Genomic DNA, 18,994 nt, shown 5'->3' with positions numbered 1-18,994 from the left:
AAAAAAAAGTCTCTGGATTGCATTGCTTTGTTTGTTGTGCCCTACCTACCTCGTGCATAGTTCTTCTCATCATGTATTTATGTCCCAAAAGGGACAACTCACAACACTGTTAGCTGGAACAGTAAGGAAGAAATGTTGTTATTGTCATGCTTGATAATCACCTCCTAAATCACTGGCATGGTTGGGGCCAAGGAGTGAGAAGAGTCACTGGCACCCTTTGGAGACCACACTGAATGGCACCATGGTTCTGGCAAGCTCAGGCTGTGCCTTCCTGCAGAATTGCATTACAGATTTCATTGCCACAGCACCCAAACCTGTAAATGGGCTCAAAAAGACTAAATCCACATTCATCAGAACCAGAAAGCGGTGGCCCAGATGCAACTTCTGGCTTAACAAAATTGTTAAGCCCCCAACTGCAGGGAGGTTGAAGGGTGTGTGCAAGGAAGGGTCACTCCTTTGCTCCCACCTCTGTGAGAAGCTGAGCTTTGGTTCATCAGCCTGACTCTTCAGGTACTCCCATTGTTTTATGCTTTTCTAACACCCATCCTTTGCTTGTGTGTGTGTGCGTATAGGACACAGAAGTCCTCAACACAGCCATTCTGACGGGCAAGACGGTGTCTGTTCCAGTCAAGGTTGTCGCTGTGCAGGAGGATGGGTCTGTGGTTGACGTTTCAGACTCCACAGAGTGCAGATCAGCTGATGAAGACGTCATAAAGGTAAGGAACCCACACGAGTTACAGAACAGAATTTTCAAGCTTTACTCCTCCCAACACCACTCTCCTGGGGCCTAGCCCACCTTTGGGATTTTATGTCAACCAGTTGTTTTACAGTCATGGCTATTTCTTCTATGGTGGATCGTTTCCACTCTGTGATGAGGCAAGTGTTCTCCAGAGGCTGTGCAGGGTTAGCAGGTTTCCACAGTCTGATGGTGGTGTGTTCCTTAAAGGAGAGAAGACCAGGGGTGCTGACAGAGCAGTCCCAGTCTTTCTTCACTGGCCAGCTAGTGCTGACAAGAAAGAATGTGTTGGCTGGCACATCCCCCTGGGGAAAAGCTAACTCCCCACACAGGGATCTTTGTTCTTGTGCGGCTTTTCTGCATCCATTATTTAGTAGCAATAATGCAATATATTGTAGCAGTGTGCTGCAAGGATTCTTACATGCTTCTGGCCACGTCACCTGCTTTCTAGGGAGGATTTTCTTATAAATAAAGCTACTGAACCATACCAGGAACTGGAGGAGCATAGAAGAAAATAGTAAATAGAACCACATTGTGAAAATTCTTAAAACAGGAGCAGAGCATTTAAAAACAATGGTATGTGGGGGTGACTTGCTGGAACGAGTCCAGAGAAGGGCAGCGAAGTTGGTGAGGGCCTTGGAGCACAAGCCCTATGAGGAGAGACTGAGGGAGCTGGGGCTGCTTAGCCTGGAGAGAAGGAGACTCAGGGGTGACCTTATTGCTCTCTACAACTACCTGAAGGGGGGTTGTAAACAGGCAGAGGTTGGTCTCTTCTCCCAGGCAGCCAGCACCAGAACAAGAGGACACAGTCTCAGGCTGCGCCAGGGGAAGTTCAGGCTGGAGGTCAGGAGGAAGTTTTACACAGAGAGAGTGATTGCCCATTGGAATGGACTGCCCGGGGAGGTGGTGGAGTCACCGTCACTGGAGGTGTTCAGGAGGAGACTTGACAGGGTGCTTGGTTACATGGGTTAGTTGATTAGGTGGTGTTGGATGATAGGTTGGACGCGACGATCTTGAAGGTCTCTTCCAACCTGGTTTATTCTATTCTAAAACAAGATTTTTTGTTTTGCTTTTGCTTGTCTGTTTTATTTTCCTTAACATGTTCAGCTCGTTCTCCCTCCCTGACACTGAGAGGGAAATAGTATTAGCATGACTTTATCAAGACATTGGCTGCATGACTTCTGAGAGCACCACGCAGCTTTTAGGTCTTTCTTTATTTTAGGCATAAAAGAGAGAGCTTTGAATATTTTCAATAGCTTGGGTTCCTTTGTTTTGGTCTTATTATGTGTTTGGGAGTGTGTTTTTCTTGTTTTAAATGAACTTGAAAATTGATTGTAATGAGATCTCTATAGGGATTAAATTAGTACCTGTGGATGTTAGGGAGATGTTGCATTTCAAAACGATGCCTCTCTGAAGCCCACGTAGTTCAATCAGCAGTTGTCCATGTGGATATCCTGTCAAATCTGGGCCTGGAGTTGTTCAGGTGCCCAAATTTAAAAGGTCTGCTAAATCTGGGAGCTAAATAAAGCTTGACATGACCTCTGTGAGCAGAGACAAGATTTCCAGTTGCAGTTGTGGATTTATAGACTTCAAGAAAGCAAAGCTTTTGCCCTTTGACCATCCTCCTTTTTTGCTTTTTCAAAAGAGGTTGTATATCGAGGTGGAATTAGATCTGCTCCAAAGCACTTTCAAGCTGATGAGTGTCCTCCCATTCCTTTCAGTGGTCTTGGATAGAGCAGTCAAAAACACAGGCCCAAAATTGTGCACAGGTTTGAGAAGACTTGCACTACAATCCTTTTGTTTGGATTGTTTTGGATAGTGACTAAGTTGGTATAAATCAGGCCTTCATTTGACTGCTCTGTGCAGTTATTTGAATATCAAACACTGACAGAAGACAATGCCTCTGGGACTCCTTCCCAGACCTGATACATGACTCTCTAATACACTGACTTAAGAAAAACAAGAGGTCTGCCTGTGGCTTTCACTGAGTCCATTCTGCCCCATCCTGGTGTTACAAATTGGAGCAATGTTATTTGGGTGAAAACTGCAGCATCATTGTAATGGATTTCAGTCACAAATTATTGAGAGGTGCTCTCAGCCTGAATGCTGTTCAGGCATAATTTTGTAACTGGAAAATGTATATATTGGTTGTGAGATTGAATCCATAATGATTAATTAGCCAAGATCAAATTTAGTACAGGCTTTATGTGCCCATATATTTTTCTTTGCAGAAAAATGCATATTCCCTTTACAAGCCTCTTTGGTCAAGTCAGTGATTGACTTCTCTTCCAGATTTGTGTTGCCTTTTCCATGTAGGCTGTACTGCTAAACCCTCTAATAAGAGTTGTCAGGCATTTTGAATGTAACTGCTTAATCTTAACCTCCTTTTCACTCTTAATTCTGCCTTTATTGTTTTGTTGTAATTGAAGAGGTTGGTTAGGAGGCTTGAGCATCTCTCCTATGAAGAAAGAGAGAGACCTGGGGCTGTTTAATCTTGAGAAGACTGAGAGGGGATTTCACCATTGTGTATAAATATCTGAACGGTGGATGTCAAGTGGAGGGAGCCAATCTCTTTTTGGTGGTGTGCAATAATAAGACAAGAAACAACAGGTTCAAGCTTGAACATAGAAGATTTCACTGCAACATGAGGAGAAACTTCTTTACAGTGAGGGTGATGGGGCACTGGGACAGGCTGCCCAGGGAGGGTGTGGAGTCTCCTTCTCTGGAGATTTTCAAAGCCTATCTGGATGCATTCTTGTGTGGCCTACCCTGAGCGGTTCTGCTTTGGCAGGGAGGTTGGACCTGATGATCTCTGAGGTCCCTTCCAACCTCTGATATACTGTGATACTGTGAAGAGATATTCATATTCTTTTGGGCAGAACAGAGAGTGTTGCATTCTTAACCTTTAATTTCTGTTTAATAACTAATGATTTAATGGACAATTAATGAGATAATTCTTTGACCACTGCTCTAGCACCATTGTTTTCAATTCAGACACAAGGAATTGAAGATTGTTTAAACACAAAACAGACTTTGGCCCAGGCTATTACACATTTATACAAAAATATGCATCTCTGGGCAGCTACCCTAGAGAGCAAGTTGATATAAACACTGTTCCGAGATGGTCAAACAGATGATGTACAAGTGATTTATGTGCAGGCAAGAGATGTGAATGGTTCCAGTTCTAAGCCATATATCCCCTCAGCCTAACAGTTTAATAGCTTCCCAGCAAGAGAATACTTCAGTCCACATATTTCAAAGCCTACCTAATTAGTGGTAAATATAATGAAACACAACTAGCACTTTTTGACCTTGCAGTTTCTGAGTTCAACATGACTTGATCCTCAAAGGCATCTTACAGGTAAACTAGCTCAGGTAAACTTTCTCAGTTCAACTACAGTCCCTGCTCCCTACAGTTGAGCAAAGGTCATAACCCTGACCAACCATTTTAAGTTGAAATATTTTGATGGAAGCATTACCGTAAGTGAAACTCAGTGAAACTCTTAGGCTTATTCCATCACTGAAAAGGAACTTTGCATGCTGTTGGCAGTTGAGGGAAAAGATTGGCTTCATGATTAAGGCACTGAAATGCTTCTCAGCATTAATTTCCATATCTCATGCTGATTTCCTGTGTGAGCGTGGATAAATCACTCATTCCCCTTGGAATCTTGCTTCCTTACCTGCAAACAAGGGGGAGAAATACATCCTTTTCCTAGCCTCCATCCCTCTTATGTAGTTTCTGAAGCTCCTGTTGACTCTGAATGGAAAAAGTCTTTATCTCCTCTGGAGTCTCATTAACTCCAGTGGTCTCCTGCCATGGACTCACATGAAGGACTTCTCTCCCAGTGTTCCACTTTTCCTGCAAACCACAGCTAAATAGGGTTGTCAAGCTGAAGAGAAAGAAGCAGTGGAAACTTGATAGAATTTATACATAGATTATTCAGCTACTCTGGTGGTGGGCACTACACTGAAAGATAAAGGAGCTGTAGGGATGGTGGGGATGAACCTTTCTATAGGTGTGCTTAACTATGGGGCCTCAGACTTCACAGGTGGGGGGAAAAAAAAGCCTGGAAGAAAAAAGATTAAAGCAGTTGTACCATAGCAAGGACCTCCTTTGCTCATCTATCCTGCCAGGAAGTAGATGGACTGCCAAAGTTTTGTTGGCCTGTTACAGTGGGCTTCACTTTCTGCCCACTGGCCTTCAAGTTAAAGGGAAATAGAGAGCTGGGCCAACATCAGCAGTGAAGGGAAGTCCTTGAGATGGTTTATTACAGAGGAAAGTCTAACCTGAGGGGCTTTGGTGCAATCTTTAAAGCTGCTTAGAAGCTCTAAGCAAGGTCCATGCACTCCTTTCTCCTCCTTGTAGAAGTGCCTTTAAAGCCTGAACATGAAGAAAAATTCTGTAAAGGTTGTAGTTGCATGGTAGTCAAACATCACCCACAAAGTAGCACCAAGTGAGGAAATGATTCTGAGGACAGCTTCCTTAGTCCAGTTGTTTATCTGGGTAGAGTGCCCAATTAGTTCATTCTTAGATTAGTCACATTTTTATGTCCTTTGCAGGTTACACAGAAATTGACTGATGGTTCAAATTAATCTGTGCAGTAATGCAAATGGCTTGCATGGAGTTACACCATGGACCCATTTAACCTTGGTTTTCCCTTTTTTTTTCTCCCCAACAGAAAGGGTCCTCAATTGAACAGTAGGGAGTTAGGCAGCCTCATCCTGCCCATTTCTGCCCACATGTAAAGTGGAAGAGAAAGAGGCTCAGTGTGCCCAGGTAGAGGCATGCATTAAGAACAATGGTGCTTCAATAATATACCATGAACTCCATTCCTCTTGGCTTGCTAGAGGAAAGCACTTCAATGAATTATTTTTCTCCTTTTTGTAATTTCTTTTCTAATTATAATGAAAGGAAAATTCAAACCATTCCTACCCCCTACTTTTCTAACACAAACCTTATCTTGAACTCTCCATAATTAATGTTAAAACAATAGAAGACCTAATTTTCCTAGCAGAAGCTAGGTAGGCTTTGTCTAATGTGCAGTAAAAATAATGTAAAGGCAGGAAGGGTGAGAGCTGAAATAGATTGAATCTGAGGAAGGTTCTCTCCTCTTCCAGGCAGAAAGCAGATGAGTGACTGAGGACTTTATTCAATAATGCTGGGTGTGATGATCTCTAACACCAGCACAGTAACTGCTACAAGGAACCATTGGGATAGAAAACCAACTAGGGAGAGGGAAGGATACTGAAGTTCTCCAGTTTAGATGGTACTGATTTTTTGGGAATGACTTCTTGATGTAGGGGCTTGCAGTACATTCTTAGGACTGTTTAAAGAGAGAAGTGCCTGCCTGGAGTTGTTAAATGCAACTGTTTATGCAGAAGCTCTGAAAGCAGTGCCAGAGCTTGTAATTTGCAAGTTTTACAGCTGCTTCACCATTAAAGTATGTGATCAAAAATGTAATGTCCTTAAAGTGGAGCTAATCTTATTTCCCTCTCTATCATATTTTTGAGCATCTATCACTACATTACCTAAGAGCTTTCTTTTGTGGTCACTGGGGCAGAAACCTGCGCAGTCCAGGAGTCCACACTCTTTTTGGAAGCAGTGAAAATACTCTCTTCTTGTTGACATGATGTATTTACTTTGGTACCAGTTGGCTTATTACACAATTCATTTTGAACTAGATCTTATTTTTCAAGTGGTGTTTTTCCTCAGTATTGCTGAAAGTTTGAAGATTGACAGCTCTGGAGGCTTAACCACTCTGTCTTGCCCCAGAACAGAGAACAGGCTGGGGCTGTGGGCAGGCAGCTGATCAACCAGAAAGCTTTTGAAGTGTGAATGTTTAATTCGGTGAGTCCATCTCCCTACCCATGCTGTCTTTATAATCCCACCTGATTCGTGCCAGTAAATCAGGATCATCAGCTCCATGAAATCAGTTCTTAACAACCTGAAGTCACTGTCAGCTTCATCTCCATCCATGTCTGGGAGCTGGGAGGTAAGGACTCTGCAGTCCATTACAAAGGCCCTGAAATAATGACTCCCCTGATGCCTGCCAGAAGTAAGAGGTTTACATCACTGAAACTTGTTCTCAGCTGAGCAGAAGGATAACTTAGAAGGTGAGGATCCTGCTTGGGACAGAGTTCTGGCTTACCTCTCAGCTTTACCCCAGTACTTTAGACCTCCTTTGTTAAGCTACTGATCTCTGTCTCAGTGGCACCATGGTGATGATTAAGGATGCTCCTAGCACAATAGGCTTTATTGACAGAAAACCTGATGAAGACTGTGCTTCTTGTCCTTTGTATCTGTAGTCAAGTATGTCTAAGTTAGAGCAATGATTAAATATTTTGAGCTGCTTGCAATCCATCAAACTTATAAATTAGAGCTTCCTGTGACTTCTGGTTATTTTGACCAGTCCCTCCACCCTCTTTGCCCTCCCTACAAAGTTCATCTTTATGAATCATTAGAGATAAGCAGGAGAGTATGACTGATCTCTCTACACTGTGTAAACTGTTGAATTAAGGATTTTGCTTTTCATTGAAGTATTAGAGGCTCTGATGTTCAGCTCACCAGACTCTGCTAACTAGTTTTCTAGCTGGACAAAGTATGGTCAGTAAAGAGTAAGACAACCACATATGGCATATTAAAGACTTATCTTAAACCCCTCTCTTGTTCTACAGCAACAGGTTGAAATCTGGATTGTTTTATGACTGTGCCAAGCTAAAACTTTGAGTCTAGAATCATATTTGCACACAAACCAGCTCCATGTATAGCGATAATGATGCCAACGAGGCAGTCTCACAAAATCACATATTGAAGAATTAATATTCTGTACACAGTACACATTGTACACAGTTTGTAGCAAAATATATGTGTGTATCCTCCTGGAGCTATTTTTAAACACACCCAGTCTTCAAAGCCAGCTTGAGAAAGCAGTGTTTTGTCTGGGCGAGGATACGTTAAGAACAGACCACGCCGACATGTGCAATTACACAGATTTCGGCAGAGATGCTTATGGTGTCTTCCAAGAGACCAGCTGCTGCTTCAGAGGAAGAAAACAATTCTATGGCTTAGCATTTGGCTGCTCTGAGAGCAGAAATGCAAAGGGCATGAATCCCAGTCCTGGGAAACAATCATTAGTCTGAATCACTACACTGCTTAGGATAAACTCTGAATATTTTATACTGAGATGCACAGAGTAAACAGCTTGGGCCAGGCTCAACAAAAGCAAATGTAGCAATAAATAGCTGTTGTAAGGAGACAGTGACAAACTTCTGGAGGCTTTTCCTCACACTTCTGTGGGAAATTAACTCTGCTTTATAAACTTTAATGCAGCTGGCCATTTAAATATTTTAATTGCGGATGCATGAACCTCATGGATTCTGAAGCTTTTATGCCTCTTGAACCATCATTCTGGCGGGGGGAAATTAATTCAGGTTCCCATTGTCATCAAAACCCCTGGGGCCAAAATGTGCTCTCAACTAAAGTCATGTAACTGTGTGAAAGGCATTGGAATGACAGAGGTGTTCCAGAGGGCAAAATTTGCTCCATGTGAAAGTTAAAACAGCCATTAGCTGTCAGCTATGAGATGAGAAAAAGCCCTTGTTTTCTGCCCTCTTCACTGATGTGATAGTTGAGGGAAGTGAGTCTGGGCAGCAGCAAATGATACTTTCTGGATGGCAGAGCATCCCATTTTGAGTAAGCAATAGTGTTTTGGGCACTAGAAATGTACCTTAAAATGGACATACAAGGCTGAGGCTTTCAAGCCACACAGGGGCTTTATTTGCAGGGAACTTTGTGCTGAGGCCGCTCAGCAGTGATCAGCACACTCGGCAGCCGAACTCTCACCTTCCTCTGGCTCTGTGGGTCACAGGCAGCTTTCCAGTGTAGCTTTGGTGCATGTGTTTGTGGTTTAACTTATCCACACCTGTGTTTCAGTAACGTGTTCTGAGATGTGTTCCCTTGAGATACCTAATTGGAACTGAGGATGGAGACGATGAGGCTGACACGCCACCGTCCCTTAGAAGCACAGTTCATTTATTTGACGTAAGGAGTACCTACCATTGACAGGAACCAGCTCTGGGCTAGAAGGCTTGCTTCTTTCTTTTCTTTTTTTTTAATTGCTGTGGTTTTAATTATTAATATTTTCTGCATTCTTGTCATACAGAATTGGCAATCAGAATTAAAGCTATTTTGATTTCCTTCACAGGAACAGCAACAAGAAGGGAACTAACATGTAGCTAGGCACATCAGTGCCTTTGCAAAACAGGGCTGGGGTGTCTCTGGGATTTTGAGGGGAATGGGGAAAACCCAGTAGCTCAATACTGGATAAATGAATCAGACAACTCATTAAATAAGGACGAAAGAACAAAGTGAAGTTATAAATTATATTTCTCTTGCCATTTGCATGATGTACAGGGAAGGGTAGACACACATTGGGGTGTGGCTTTTTCCTCCAGCTGCATCACACATTCTAGTAGAGAGTGCCTGTCAGCTTTACTTGATTGCTAGAGAGGTAGAGTTGCCTTTTTGAGTCCAGTTAGGCTGCTGCAGAATGGTTCAGGCATGACTTTAAAGAAATCAAAAGTATCAAGCAGTGATTAAAACAGAGTTTGTTCTGTTGATCCACTGGCAGCACAGTGACTCCCTCCAGGCCCACTGCTTTAATCTCCCATGGTCTTTGGAGCTGTGGAAGGAAGGGCTCCTGGAAAGGCTCAGCAGGTCACCCTTCAGCAGCAGTCTGAAATCGAGGTGCAACCACTGGACACCTGCTCTGCTTCTCAGAACGTGCCCAGAGAAAAGGTCTGTGGCAGTGCCTGGCAAGTTCACTGAGTGACAGATCCAGGTGGGAGATTTCCTGAGACCCAGTGTCTGTAACCAGCGCAAAGCAGGTGTGGTGTCCAGAAGAAGGGTGTGTCTGGGGGGTTTGGCTTGATGGGAGGCAGGCTTCTTAAAGACAGCTGGCATGGGTAATGCTGCAAGGATGGCAAAGTCAGACCTGTGCTATGTATAGATTTGTACAAACCTATGACAGACTTTGCAGAGTATATAATGCTCACACCTGTTCTGGTTTGCTCCCATAGTGGTTGTGCAAATACCCCCCTTCACTGGGTGGCATTAAGAACAGCTCCTGTGAGAAGTATTGCAGGATATGACCTGCCAACACTGTGAAAATACATTTTAGTAGCATGTGGTCAGCAGCTAATGAACTCTGCAGAGCCTTCAAATGGAATTCAGCTTACTCCTGCCAGAGAGCACCTATGGGCTGAGCAACACAGTTCCGCCCTGGGCTATGGAATAAAACCTCCTTTAAACATGAGCCTGAATCTGAAATCTTTCATGAGCCAGAGAAAAGGTTGTGTTGTAATAAACAGGGGACTGACAAGCAGAGATATATGAGCTCTTGCAGGTGTCAGGAACAGGCAGTAAAATGCATGTATACTTATTGAAGAAGATTTGGGTGTTTATTTGACTTGCATAAATTTAGTATTTCCGGAGTACTGACAGTGTGCTCAACCCAGTGTAAAAGTGGTATGGACAGAGATTCTACCCTGCTGATCTCAGAGCTGAGCAGGGCTTGCTACTGTATAGCCATTCTGGCACATCATCCTTTACTGAGTTACTTGTGCAAATACCCAGTGCACTTTAGCAGTGAGGAGGGGAATTACGTGATGCGAGGAAGGGATATTGGAGGTTGCCCAGCAGGACTGCTAGCAAGGGGAGTTCTTTGAGATGCATTGTCAGAAATCAGAAGTTCGTAGCAGGAAATGCTATCTCCCACTTATATGCTTTATTTATTTGCTCTTTTCAAATTGCTACTTCTGAGATTACTGTTTGGATTTAATTTGCAACCCTTCTCCAATGGCTCTCAGGTTTTCTTCTGAAAGAAAAATAAGAGAAAATCCTTCAGACACACAGTTCTTCCTTAGATCTTTTACATTAAACATTATCCACTGCAGAGCAAAATTAATGCATGCCCTTCCTTATTGTTTTCCTTCTTAATTCATTTCTTTCCTTAGAGGCTCAGCAAGTGCCAATTTTCCAAGTGAGTTTTTAATCGCCTGAGCCCAGCATGATTGCTGTCTTCCAATCTAGTTGCCACTTGATACAATCAGTATTTCAGAATATAATGACCGTTTTTGGGGGGGTTGTTTTTGTTCCCAGTCCTCCTCCCCCCCGCTCTCCCAGCTGAGCTCTAGGTGGCCAGCTGATAACACTTGCCTGCAAAGAAACAAAAACCACTGTGTGAAAGAATATTACCTTTGATTGTGAAGCTTTCCCCAGCCCATCATCATGAAGGTGATGTGAAACAGTTCTGCAAGATGGGGCAGAAAGAAATTTATGATTCCAGTACTAAAAGCATAGGCTGGGGAGGTGGTGAGGGAAGGAAGACAAGGGGAATGCAATGTGCTGAAGTATGTTTTGCTGCTGGAGTGTTTGCTTTGAAAGGGCCTTTCAAGTGTACATGTTGCCAGGGGAGATTTTCTCTCCACATCTTTTATTGCCACCCCACAAATAAAAGATTTCAGTGCACCAGCAAAGGAAAACTGCAGGCTTAAATAGTCCCTGCCATGCAAAAACTGTAGACTTTTACATTTCCCAAACCTGTAGTGAGTTTGGCATGAGAGATTATCAGTGGACAATGAGAAAATCCTTCCTTGGAATAAATCCTTCGTTGCTGTGGTTTTAAGCACATTTTGCATAGCATAAATGCAAACATTTGCAAAATTACCGAGTGAAGAACAGGTCCTGAGTACCATAAGTGAGGACAAAGTAACACTGAAGCAAATGAAGGGTAGAAGGGAAAGAACAGATGCAAAGTGGGGCAGTATTTTTTGAAGTGCAAAATTCCAGAGTTGTGCCTTTCCTTACAATCTCCCCTGCAGAGGTCAGGGATGGGTTTTTGTCTCTTTATGGAGTGTAACACTGGGAGGAAAACACATGGGTTCATGCGGCTCCTAAATAACTGCACACAACCAGGGTGAGATGTGGAAGATCTAGGCAGCAGTGTTAGAGTGGAGAGCTGAGATACTGGGAGGCTTCTCTTTTCATGCTCTTTGTTTAATAGAGCAAATCCCCACAATGAATGGCTGCTTCTCAGTGGATGCCATGCAACTATAACAAAGTTTGAGCTTGTTTGTTTGTTACAGCGTTGTTGGTGAGTATGGTTGTCTAAAACCTAGCAGACAGCCATTTGCTAAGACCTTCTGTTCTTAGCAAACTTGACAATGTGGCTTGTTTAATCGCCTTATGTTATTATTGATATTTTCATCTTGTGTAACTAATTTTGCTGAGGAAAAAACCATATCATTGCCAACTTTGAGCTCCTTATTTTTCATAAGAAAAAGCCTCCAGCTTTGGCCCATGTGAAGAATGCACAGATGGATTTGTACAGGAGCGTGGCTCCTTGGAGAAGGTTGCTGACATTGCGTGACTGGCTGGGGGTCAGGATGGAAAAGGATCTTACTTAGCGAGACTGGGGAGATTTTGAAGGTGGAGGTTGCTGCCTGTCTTCCAAATAATTATTTTCCTGCCTGTCACTGAGTTCAGAAAGAACTACAAGCTCAGGGAAAAGCCTGAGGTACCTGAGAATGAAGGTGGTTCTAAATAAAGAAGGCTAGGATGACACTGAAAAGAACTAAGGGAATGAAATATAAGGTGCACTGAAAAGCAGGAACCTAACTGGAGCAGCCCATCCCTTCCCAAATGCCTGAGTGCAGGATGTTAGTACTACCTTTTCTAACCTCTTTGCTGCAGCCACTGTGTGGCTCTCCAGGAAGGCAGAGGACATATCTGCTAGTGCTGTCTAACTCTTGTCAATTGAGCTGGCCTTTTACCTCGTGAGAAATGGACTCTTTGTACCAAACCTTTTCCATGGCTTCTAAAGACTCCAGCAGTGCCTTTCACGTACTGTAACATGTGTGAGATGTAAGCCTCAAAGTGTGGATGTGTTTTCTAGATATCAGCTCCTTGAGCAGCTCAGGGGTGTGGGGTTGGTTATCCTAGTTTGAGTAAAATCTTCGCTGAATAATGTCCTTGAACCCAAGCACATAGCTAGAGACGGAGTATAGACTGGCAAGGCTGAATATATCTGCACAAGAATGGCCCTTAATGCTGAATCAATAAATGCAAACATCCTGCATTGAACAGGAGTTCACTGAGAGCTGGTGACCTGCACCAGCTGCAGAGGCTGTCGTGTTAGGCAATAAGGAAGGCAGCAAAGTGTAGGAAAACAAACATCTTACTACCAGAAAAAGGGTGCTCTTTCAAGTTAAATCAATAGGACTACATCTATGACCTGCATAAAACATGAGACTCTGATGGAGTTACTTCAGTAAACAGAATCTAATAGCTTAGGTAGCCACAAACTGACTTCAGAGGTGCCAGCTGCAGGAGGATGTGATACTGTAAAGATGAGGTTATTGACAAGCAGAAATAATTTCCTTTAAACTTGTGAGCTCTCCCTTCTTTGAAAGTTTGGAGTATTTACACTTATTGACTAAGTCTGTGCTGAAAACCTTTGTGTCCTTTTTCATGTTGCCCTTTAGCAAACAGGAACGAAACTGGGCATATGGTACTCCCTGGTACCTGCCACATTGGCCAAGGTGATTTGATGCAAAGACTCTTTTGGTTTTGTTTATGATTGATGCATGTCCAGAATGTGTTCTCTCTCCAGCGTGTCTGCAGGCAGAGCTCTGACCAGGCAGGATGTTGTAAGCCCAGCTGCTCAAGCAGCTTAGGCAAAGGTCACAGGAACATTGTGACTCTGCACTGCTGCTGCTCAGATATTCCCTAGCAAGGCAAGGGGTTTGGAAGTGATATTCCAGTTACTCTTGAAGATTGAGAGCTTATCTTTTAAAGATGTTTTTCATAGTCCTGCCTTGACTGTTGAAATTTCTTTGTGCACAAAGGGAGACACCTCTCTCATGGCTGTATATCCCAATTGGATCACAGGTTTCTGTGCAAGTGAAGCAAACCTTCTGGCTTTGAGGCACTGCCTGTCCAGCTCTTAAGTGTCTCAGAAGGGTCATTTTAGGCACTCATCACCAACATAAATTAAGAGGATGTGAGTATCCCACTCTTTTAAGCCCTGTTTGAAAGTCTTTCTGTGTGGAGAATAAAACAGATAGGGGAAGGCACATAGCTGTAAGTTCTGAAAACTTAAAGCAAGAAAAATGAGAGAAGAGCTGAAAAGAAAATGGAGAAAGAAATAGATGAAAGGGAAGAATCTGAAACCTATCAGAGAATGAGGTGAATGAAAAGAAAAACTTATGATTATTGGCAGCAGATGTAGTTAAAATCCCAAACAAAACTTCACTAAGCCCTCCTTTGCCCCAGAAGTAAGAGATCAATACAAGAAACTATTTGAAGATTTCAGGATGAGGTAGGAAATGAAGCCACAGAGGAGATGACAGCTCTCCTATCACAGCATCCTAAGTGCACTTGCTGTGCAAACACCGTGGAAAAGGAATCCATGTGATGTCAGCTGAAAAGCCAGTATTAAGAAAGCTCCAAGTTCAGTGAAGAAGAGAGGGAACATGATTTTCATAAAGAAGACAAAGGTAAAATCTAATCAGCCTTCAGTGCTGGTTTCACAGAGAGTTAAAAAACCACATATAGCACCTGTTGCCCTGGGGTAAGCATATCTGGGACACAGGACTTGTGTTCTGCTTGGGCAGAAATGTGGCAGTCATAGCACTGGGTTGTGTTTTCTCTGTGTAATTTGTACCAGTGGAGAAGGAAGTGTCTCCAGAGAACAGCAGTGCAAAAGAAAGATTAGCCATTAATGAAAACATGAAGCCTGTACTTCACCTAAACTTGGTTTATGTAGATTTGGCAAGCTAGGAGATGAACATTTCTGTATTTTGTGTGTGGAATTCCTCACATCTGGATTGCACCTCCCTGGCTGTTCATGTTATTGTACCCTTGCATCAAACCTGCTTGGGAGGGGCAATATAATGATTTTTATATTATTCATACCACATTTCTGAAAACTTTAGTTTTTGGGTCAGTGCCACAGCAAAGAATTTGTCCTGGGCTGAGGGACTGGAGCCTGCAGTACACGTAAAGCTGTAATAGACTCTTACCAAAGCCCAGGGTAACTGATGTACAGCTTGACCCAGCACTGTCAGCCTGCTCTGTACCTGGATTACCCAGCTACTCAACTCCCATTTTGCTTTCCTTGTCTCTTCTTCTAGGGAGTTTTAAAGTAGACCTTTCCTATCCCTTCTTTCAGAGATTTTTAACAAAGCACCATTCTTGGCTCCTTTTCAGACACAATCTGGAAGTATTGTCTTCTCTTTTATATTGTCTACATCTTGATGCATTCAGCAGCTCATTGTGTGCCACAAACAGCAATAAACCAAACACATTTCCTGTCTGAGCACCTGTTTGCCCCAGTGTTCAAGCATCCTCTGACTCTCTGAATAGGGAGTGGTAACCTCTCCCCTGCAGACAGGCACCAGCCACAGGACCTAACAAAGCATCAGGTTCTTTCTATGCGTTATCAATAGAATAGAATAAACCAGGTTGGAAGAGACCTTCAAGATCATCGCGTCCAACCTATCATCCAACACCACCTAATCAACTAACCCATGTAACCAAGCACCCTGTCAAGTCTCCTCCTGAACACCTCCAGTGACGGCGACTCCACCACCTCCCCGGGCAGTCCATTCCAATGGGCAATCACTCTCTCTGTGTAAAACTTCCTCCTGACCTCCAGCCTGAACTTCCCCTGGTGCAGCCTGAGACTGTGTCCTCTTGTTCTGGTGCTGGCTGCCTGGGAGAAGAGACCAACCTCTGCCTGTTTACAACCTCCCTTCAGGTAGTTGTAGAGAGCAATAGGGTCACCCCTGAGTCTCCTCCTCTCCAGGCTAAGCAGCCCCAGCTCCCTCAGTCTCTCCTCATAGGGCTTGTGTTCCAAGCCCCTCACTAACTTCATTGCCCTTCTCTGGACTCGTTCCAGCGAGTCAACATCCTTCCTAAACTGAGGGGCCCAGAACTGGACACAGTACTCGAGGTGCGGCCTAACCAGTGCAGTGTACAGGGGCAGAATGACCTCCCTGCTCCTGCTGGCCACACTGTTCTTAATGCAGGGGCTTTAAACAAATCCACACGTCCTGAGGCCCTTACTACATGCTTTTAGGAAATATATCTGGGTGACCAGGCAAATTAAAGAACTACAAAGAGTTGCACATGATGAAGACAAAGACCCTCTCCTGGTTTGCTCATCGCTGTTTACACTGTGGATTGAATATACTTCCTGTTAGTCCATAGTGTGCCTTTAAGCTTTCTGGCTGGGAAAGAGAAATCATAACTGCTCATAAGAGAGCCAAATGGATTCATATGTTCTCTGTGATTCCAGGGCTTGGGATTTATTTTTGTGTAGCATGTAACTTTTACACACTCTTGTGATGTGCTGAAGTGAATTGGTCTACCTTTAAGCAAAGAAAGAAACTTTGTGTTCTGTTTCTGTGTTTTTCACATCTTTTGACTGTGGCATGTTTTTCTGTGTCTACACAGCCCTAGGGGAAGATGTTTAAAAACAAACCAAAAGAGAAAAATCCAAAAGTACAACAGAAAACTTATGGCAGCACTCTGTGGTTTGTCACTTATCTTTCATGCATGAATTGGAACAGTTATTTTTGCCCAGATTCAATGGAGAGGCTGAAGAGCTTTACAGATCTGTCTTGGCATTTAGAGTTCATACAAGTACAGGCACTGTGGCTGTGGATGGGAGAAAGGCTGAGAGAAAGAATACTCACTTGTAGCTGGATTGTAACAGGGTCTGTCATATTTGGTGAGAAAGAAGCTCAGTCCTCTCTGGTCATACAGGCTTTGGAGCAAAGATGACCCAGAGAGGCGAGGAATGGAAGAGTCAGGTACCTCTAGACTGATTTTTCTGATAGCTCAATCCACCTTTTAGTTAAAGTCAATAACAAACTATTGATTTTTATAGGTCATGGTTTCTGAAAAGCTCTGTGGGAAAAGGCAGGTTTTGTGTCAACCAAAACGTAGGCGTTTTGACATTTGCTTTCATTGTGATTAGCAGGATTTAAAAAGATCTCAGAAGAGAAAACTGTGGTCTGTTATGGGTAGACCTAAAGTGTAGACCCGAGCAGTCCTCAGGTCTGCAGCCCACAGCTCAATCTTTCTGCTGGGATGTCTCTGAGCTTTGGATCTGGCAACCCCAGGCTGCTTAGTGTGAGGCCACCTGCCCAAAGGCTACTTCTGATCCACACACCATATGTCCTCAGGGTTTCCTCTTCTCTTTGAGGGTTTTAACAAGCTGTGTTCTCTTTTTGGTAAAAAGGAGGATTATGACAGTTAATTCTCTTTTGCAGAATACATTGAGGTGACAAACAGAGAACCTCTAGAGAAATAAAAATGCTGTTCAGTGCCTTGTGGCAGGTATATGTCATGTGGGGCTGAACTGCAGGTGTGGGTAGTAAAGTGTAGGGAAGGAGGTCAACCTTGGCCATGCCATTTCCTTAAAATTCTCCTTTGCCCATGGTGGAAGACACTTAAAGGTCAGAAGCTCCAGCATGCTAATGAAAGAGGGAAAAGAAAGTGGGAGATTTTTTCAGGAGATGCCAGCATCCCCTTAGTCCTGCAGACACTTTAGCCAGAGAGCACTTAGACCCCTGGTGCACCTCAATGGAAAAACATCTCCATCTTCAGTATAAGACATTCACTGATATCAATGCAGTAGCCAGCTTTTGTACTACAGTTGCCGCAGGCATTTTCTTTGCTCTGCCCAGACAGTAGTCAAGATGTGCTGCTTTCCCCCTTGTTGGAGTTTGGATTTATTGACACAATAAAAGCTGAGCAACAGACAGCAGCAAAGCAGACTTCACCCTGAGTGCTCTCCCCAGGCAGGGCTGCTCCTGCAGGATTTGTTGTGTTCCATTCCCTGCTTGTTCCTGCACCAGAGGGACAAGTCAGTCCTCTCCTGTTCCAGGTGGAGAACATAAAGACAGCTGCTACTGTGATCAGATCAGATTTTCATTCTCCTAAATCATGAGCTATCTGTAAACTCCCCTGTGACCCAGAAGCAGTGCAACTGCTGTCCCTGTGTGGGTAACACAAGGGGAGCTTTGCCCCAAGGCACTCTCGTTCAGTTGTCTCTGATCCCACAGATGCTGTTCCTCTATCCAAAAGCTTCCCCTGGTTTTACCTTGAATTTCTCCTCTTCTGGCCTGGCAGGAAACTGTAGCTAGGAGTCAGATGATTTGCAGGTGTACAGCCAGGAGAAACAGTGGGTTACCCAGGGGCCTGTTTTCATGAGAGTCCATTTGGCTGAGGTGCAGCTTCTGTGTGTATGGTAAAGTAATTCCTTTGGATTTATATGCAGAATGGAAGCTTCCAAGCTGAGGCTGTGTCACTATTGAAGCATGCCATCTTCAGCACAGTCTTAGGCTTCTTTACATAGAGAAGCATATCTAGCACTTTGCATTAAGGAGTTGAGCTAAGTCTCCTGACTGTGCTGTTTCTGACATTAGAGAGGAAATATTTTCTTGGAAAAGATCTGCTGTGTCATTCAGTCACTTTCTGACAAATTCAAAAGCCCTGAGACTGTATACTTGAATGGAAATCTGGCCATATTTTTGATGCATTGAGACTTTTTCCTTTCCAGTGCAGTCATCCTCTCTTTTCATGAGTGACTGTCCCTGAGTGTTCCCTGCAAGTGCTGGTCTGCAAGAGCACAGCTCGGCATGGACGTTCGACAAGGAGATGACACAGCACAGTCCAGAGCCAGGGCTAGCGTGCAAGCTGGGACATTTGGGACAAGGAACAAAGATGGTGGGGAAGAGCAGAACTCTCCTTCTTTTTGCCATCTGTTATTCTGGAGCTTATGAAGATTTCTTCTCTCAGCTTCCCTGTGCTGTAGATAAAGCCCCCTGTATTGCTGCAATACTGCTGTCATTTAAAAAGTGCCTTTTGCTGTGCACAATGTGCAGATCTATTGTAGTAAAGGCACCAACCTTAAGGGAATACACAGACACTCCCTCCAGAAAAGTGGCAGCATGGGCTAAAAAAATCAGGCTCTAAAAAGCTTGGGGGCCCTTTTGGAGGTTTACCTCCTAAAGTATTTTCAGCCTTTAGGGAGTCTGCAGTTTTAAGCTGTTTGTAGTACCTGCTACAGCTAGAGGTGCCCTCCCCCCCCCCCCCCCCCCCTTTTTTTTTTTCCTCATTTGAAAAATGCATTTTAGTTGTTCACAGACTAACCTGACTCCAGGCATGGAAATTTTCATAGAAAGCAC

At 43.6% G+C, this 18,994-nt stretch overlaps 1 protein-coding gene across 1 annotated transcript in view; it reads left to right on the top strand.

The window, feature by feature from the left end:
* Nucleotides 1-18,994, top strand: part of TMEM132B (transmembrane protein 132B) — a 263,337-nt gene that overhangs the window by 218,023 nt on the left and 26,320 nt on the right. The window contains exon 5 of the mRNA XM_068157430.1: nucleotides 573-716. Within this exon, the coding sequence (XP_068013531.1) occupies nucleotides 573-716 (144 nt within the window). The remainder of the gene's footprint in view (nucleotides 1-572; nucleotides 717-18,994) is intronic.

The sequence above is a fragment of the Melanerpes formicivorus genome, unplaced genomic scaffold (genome assembly GCF_026170545.1).
Source record: "Melanerpes formicivorus ecotype bairdi unplaced genomic scaffold, bMelFor1.0.p_v2 SCAF_36, whole genome shotgun sequence".
In the NCBI taxonomy this organism is placed as follows: Eukaryota; Metazoa; Chordata; class Aves; order Piciformes; family Picidae; genus Melanerpes; species Melanerpes formicivorus.
Note: the sequence above shows the minus strand (reverse complement) of the source record. Positions and strands in the feature narration are given on the sequence as shown.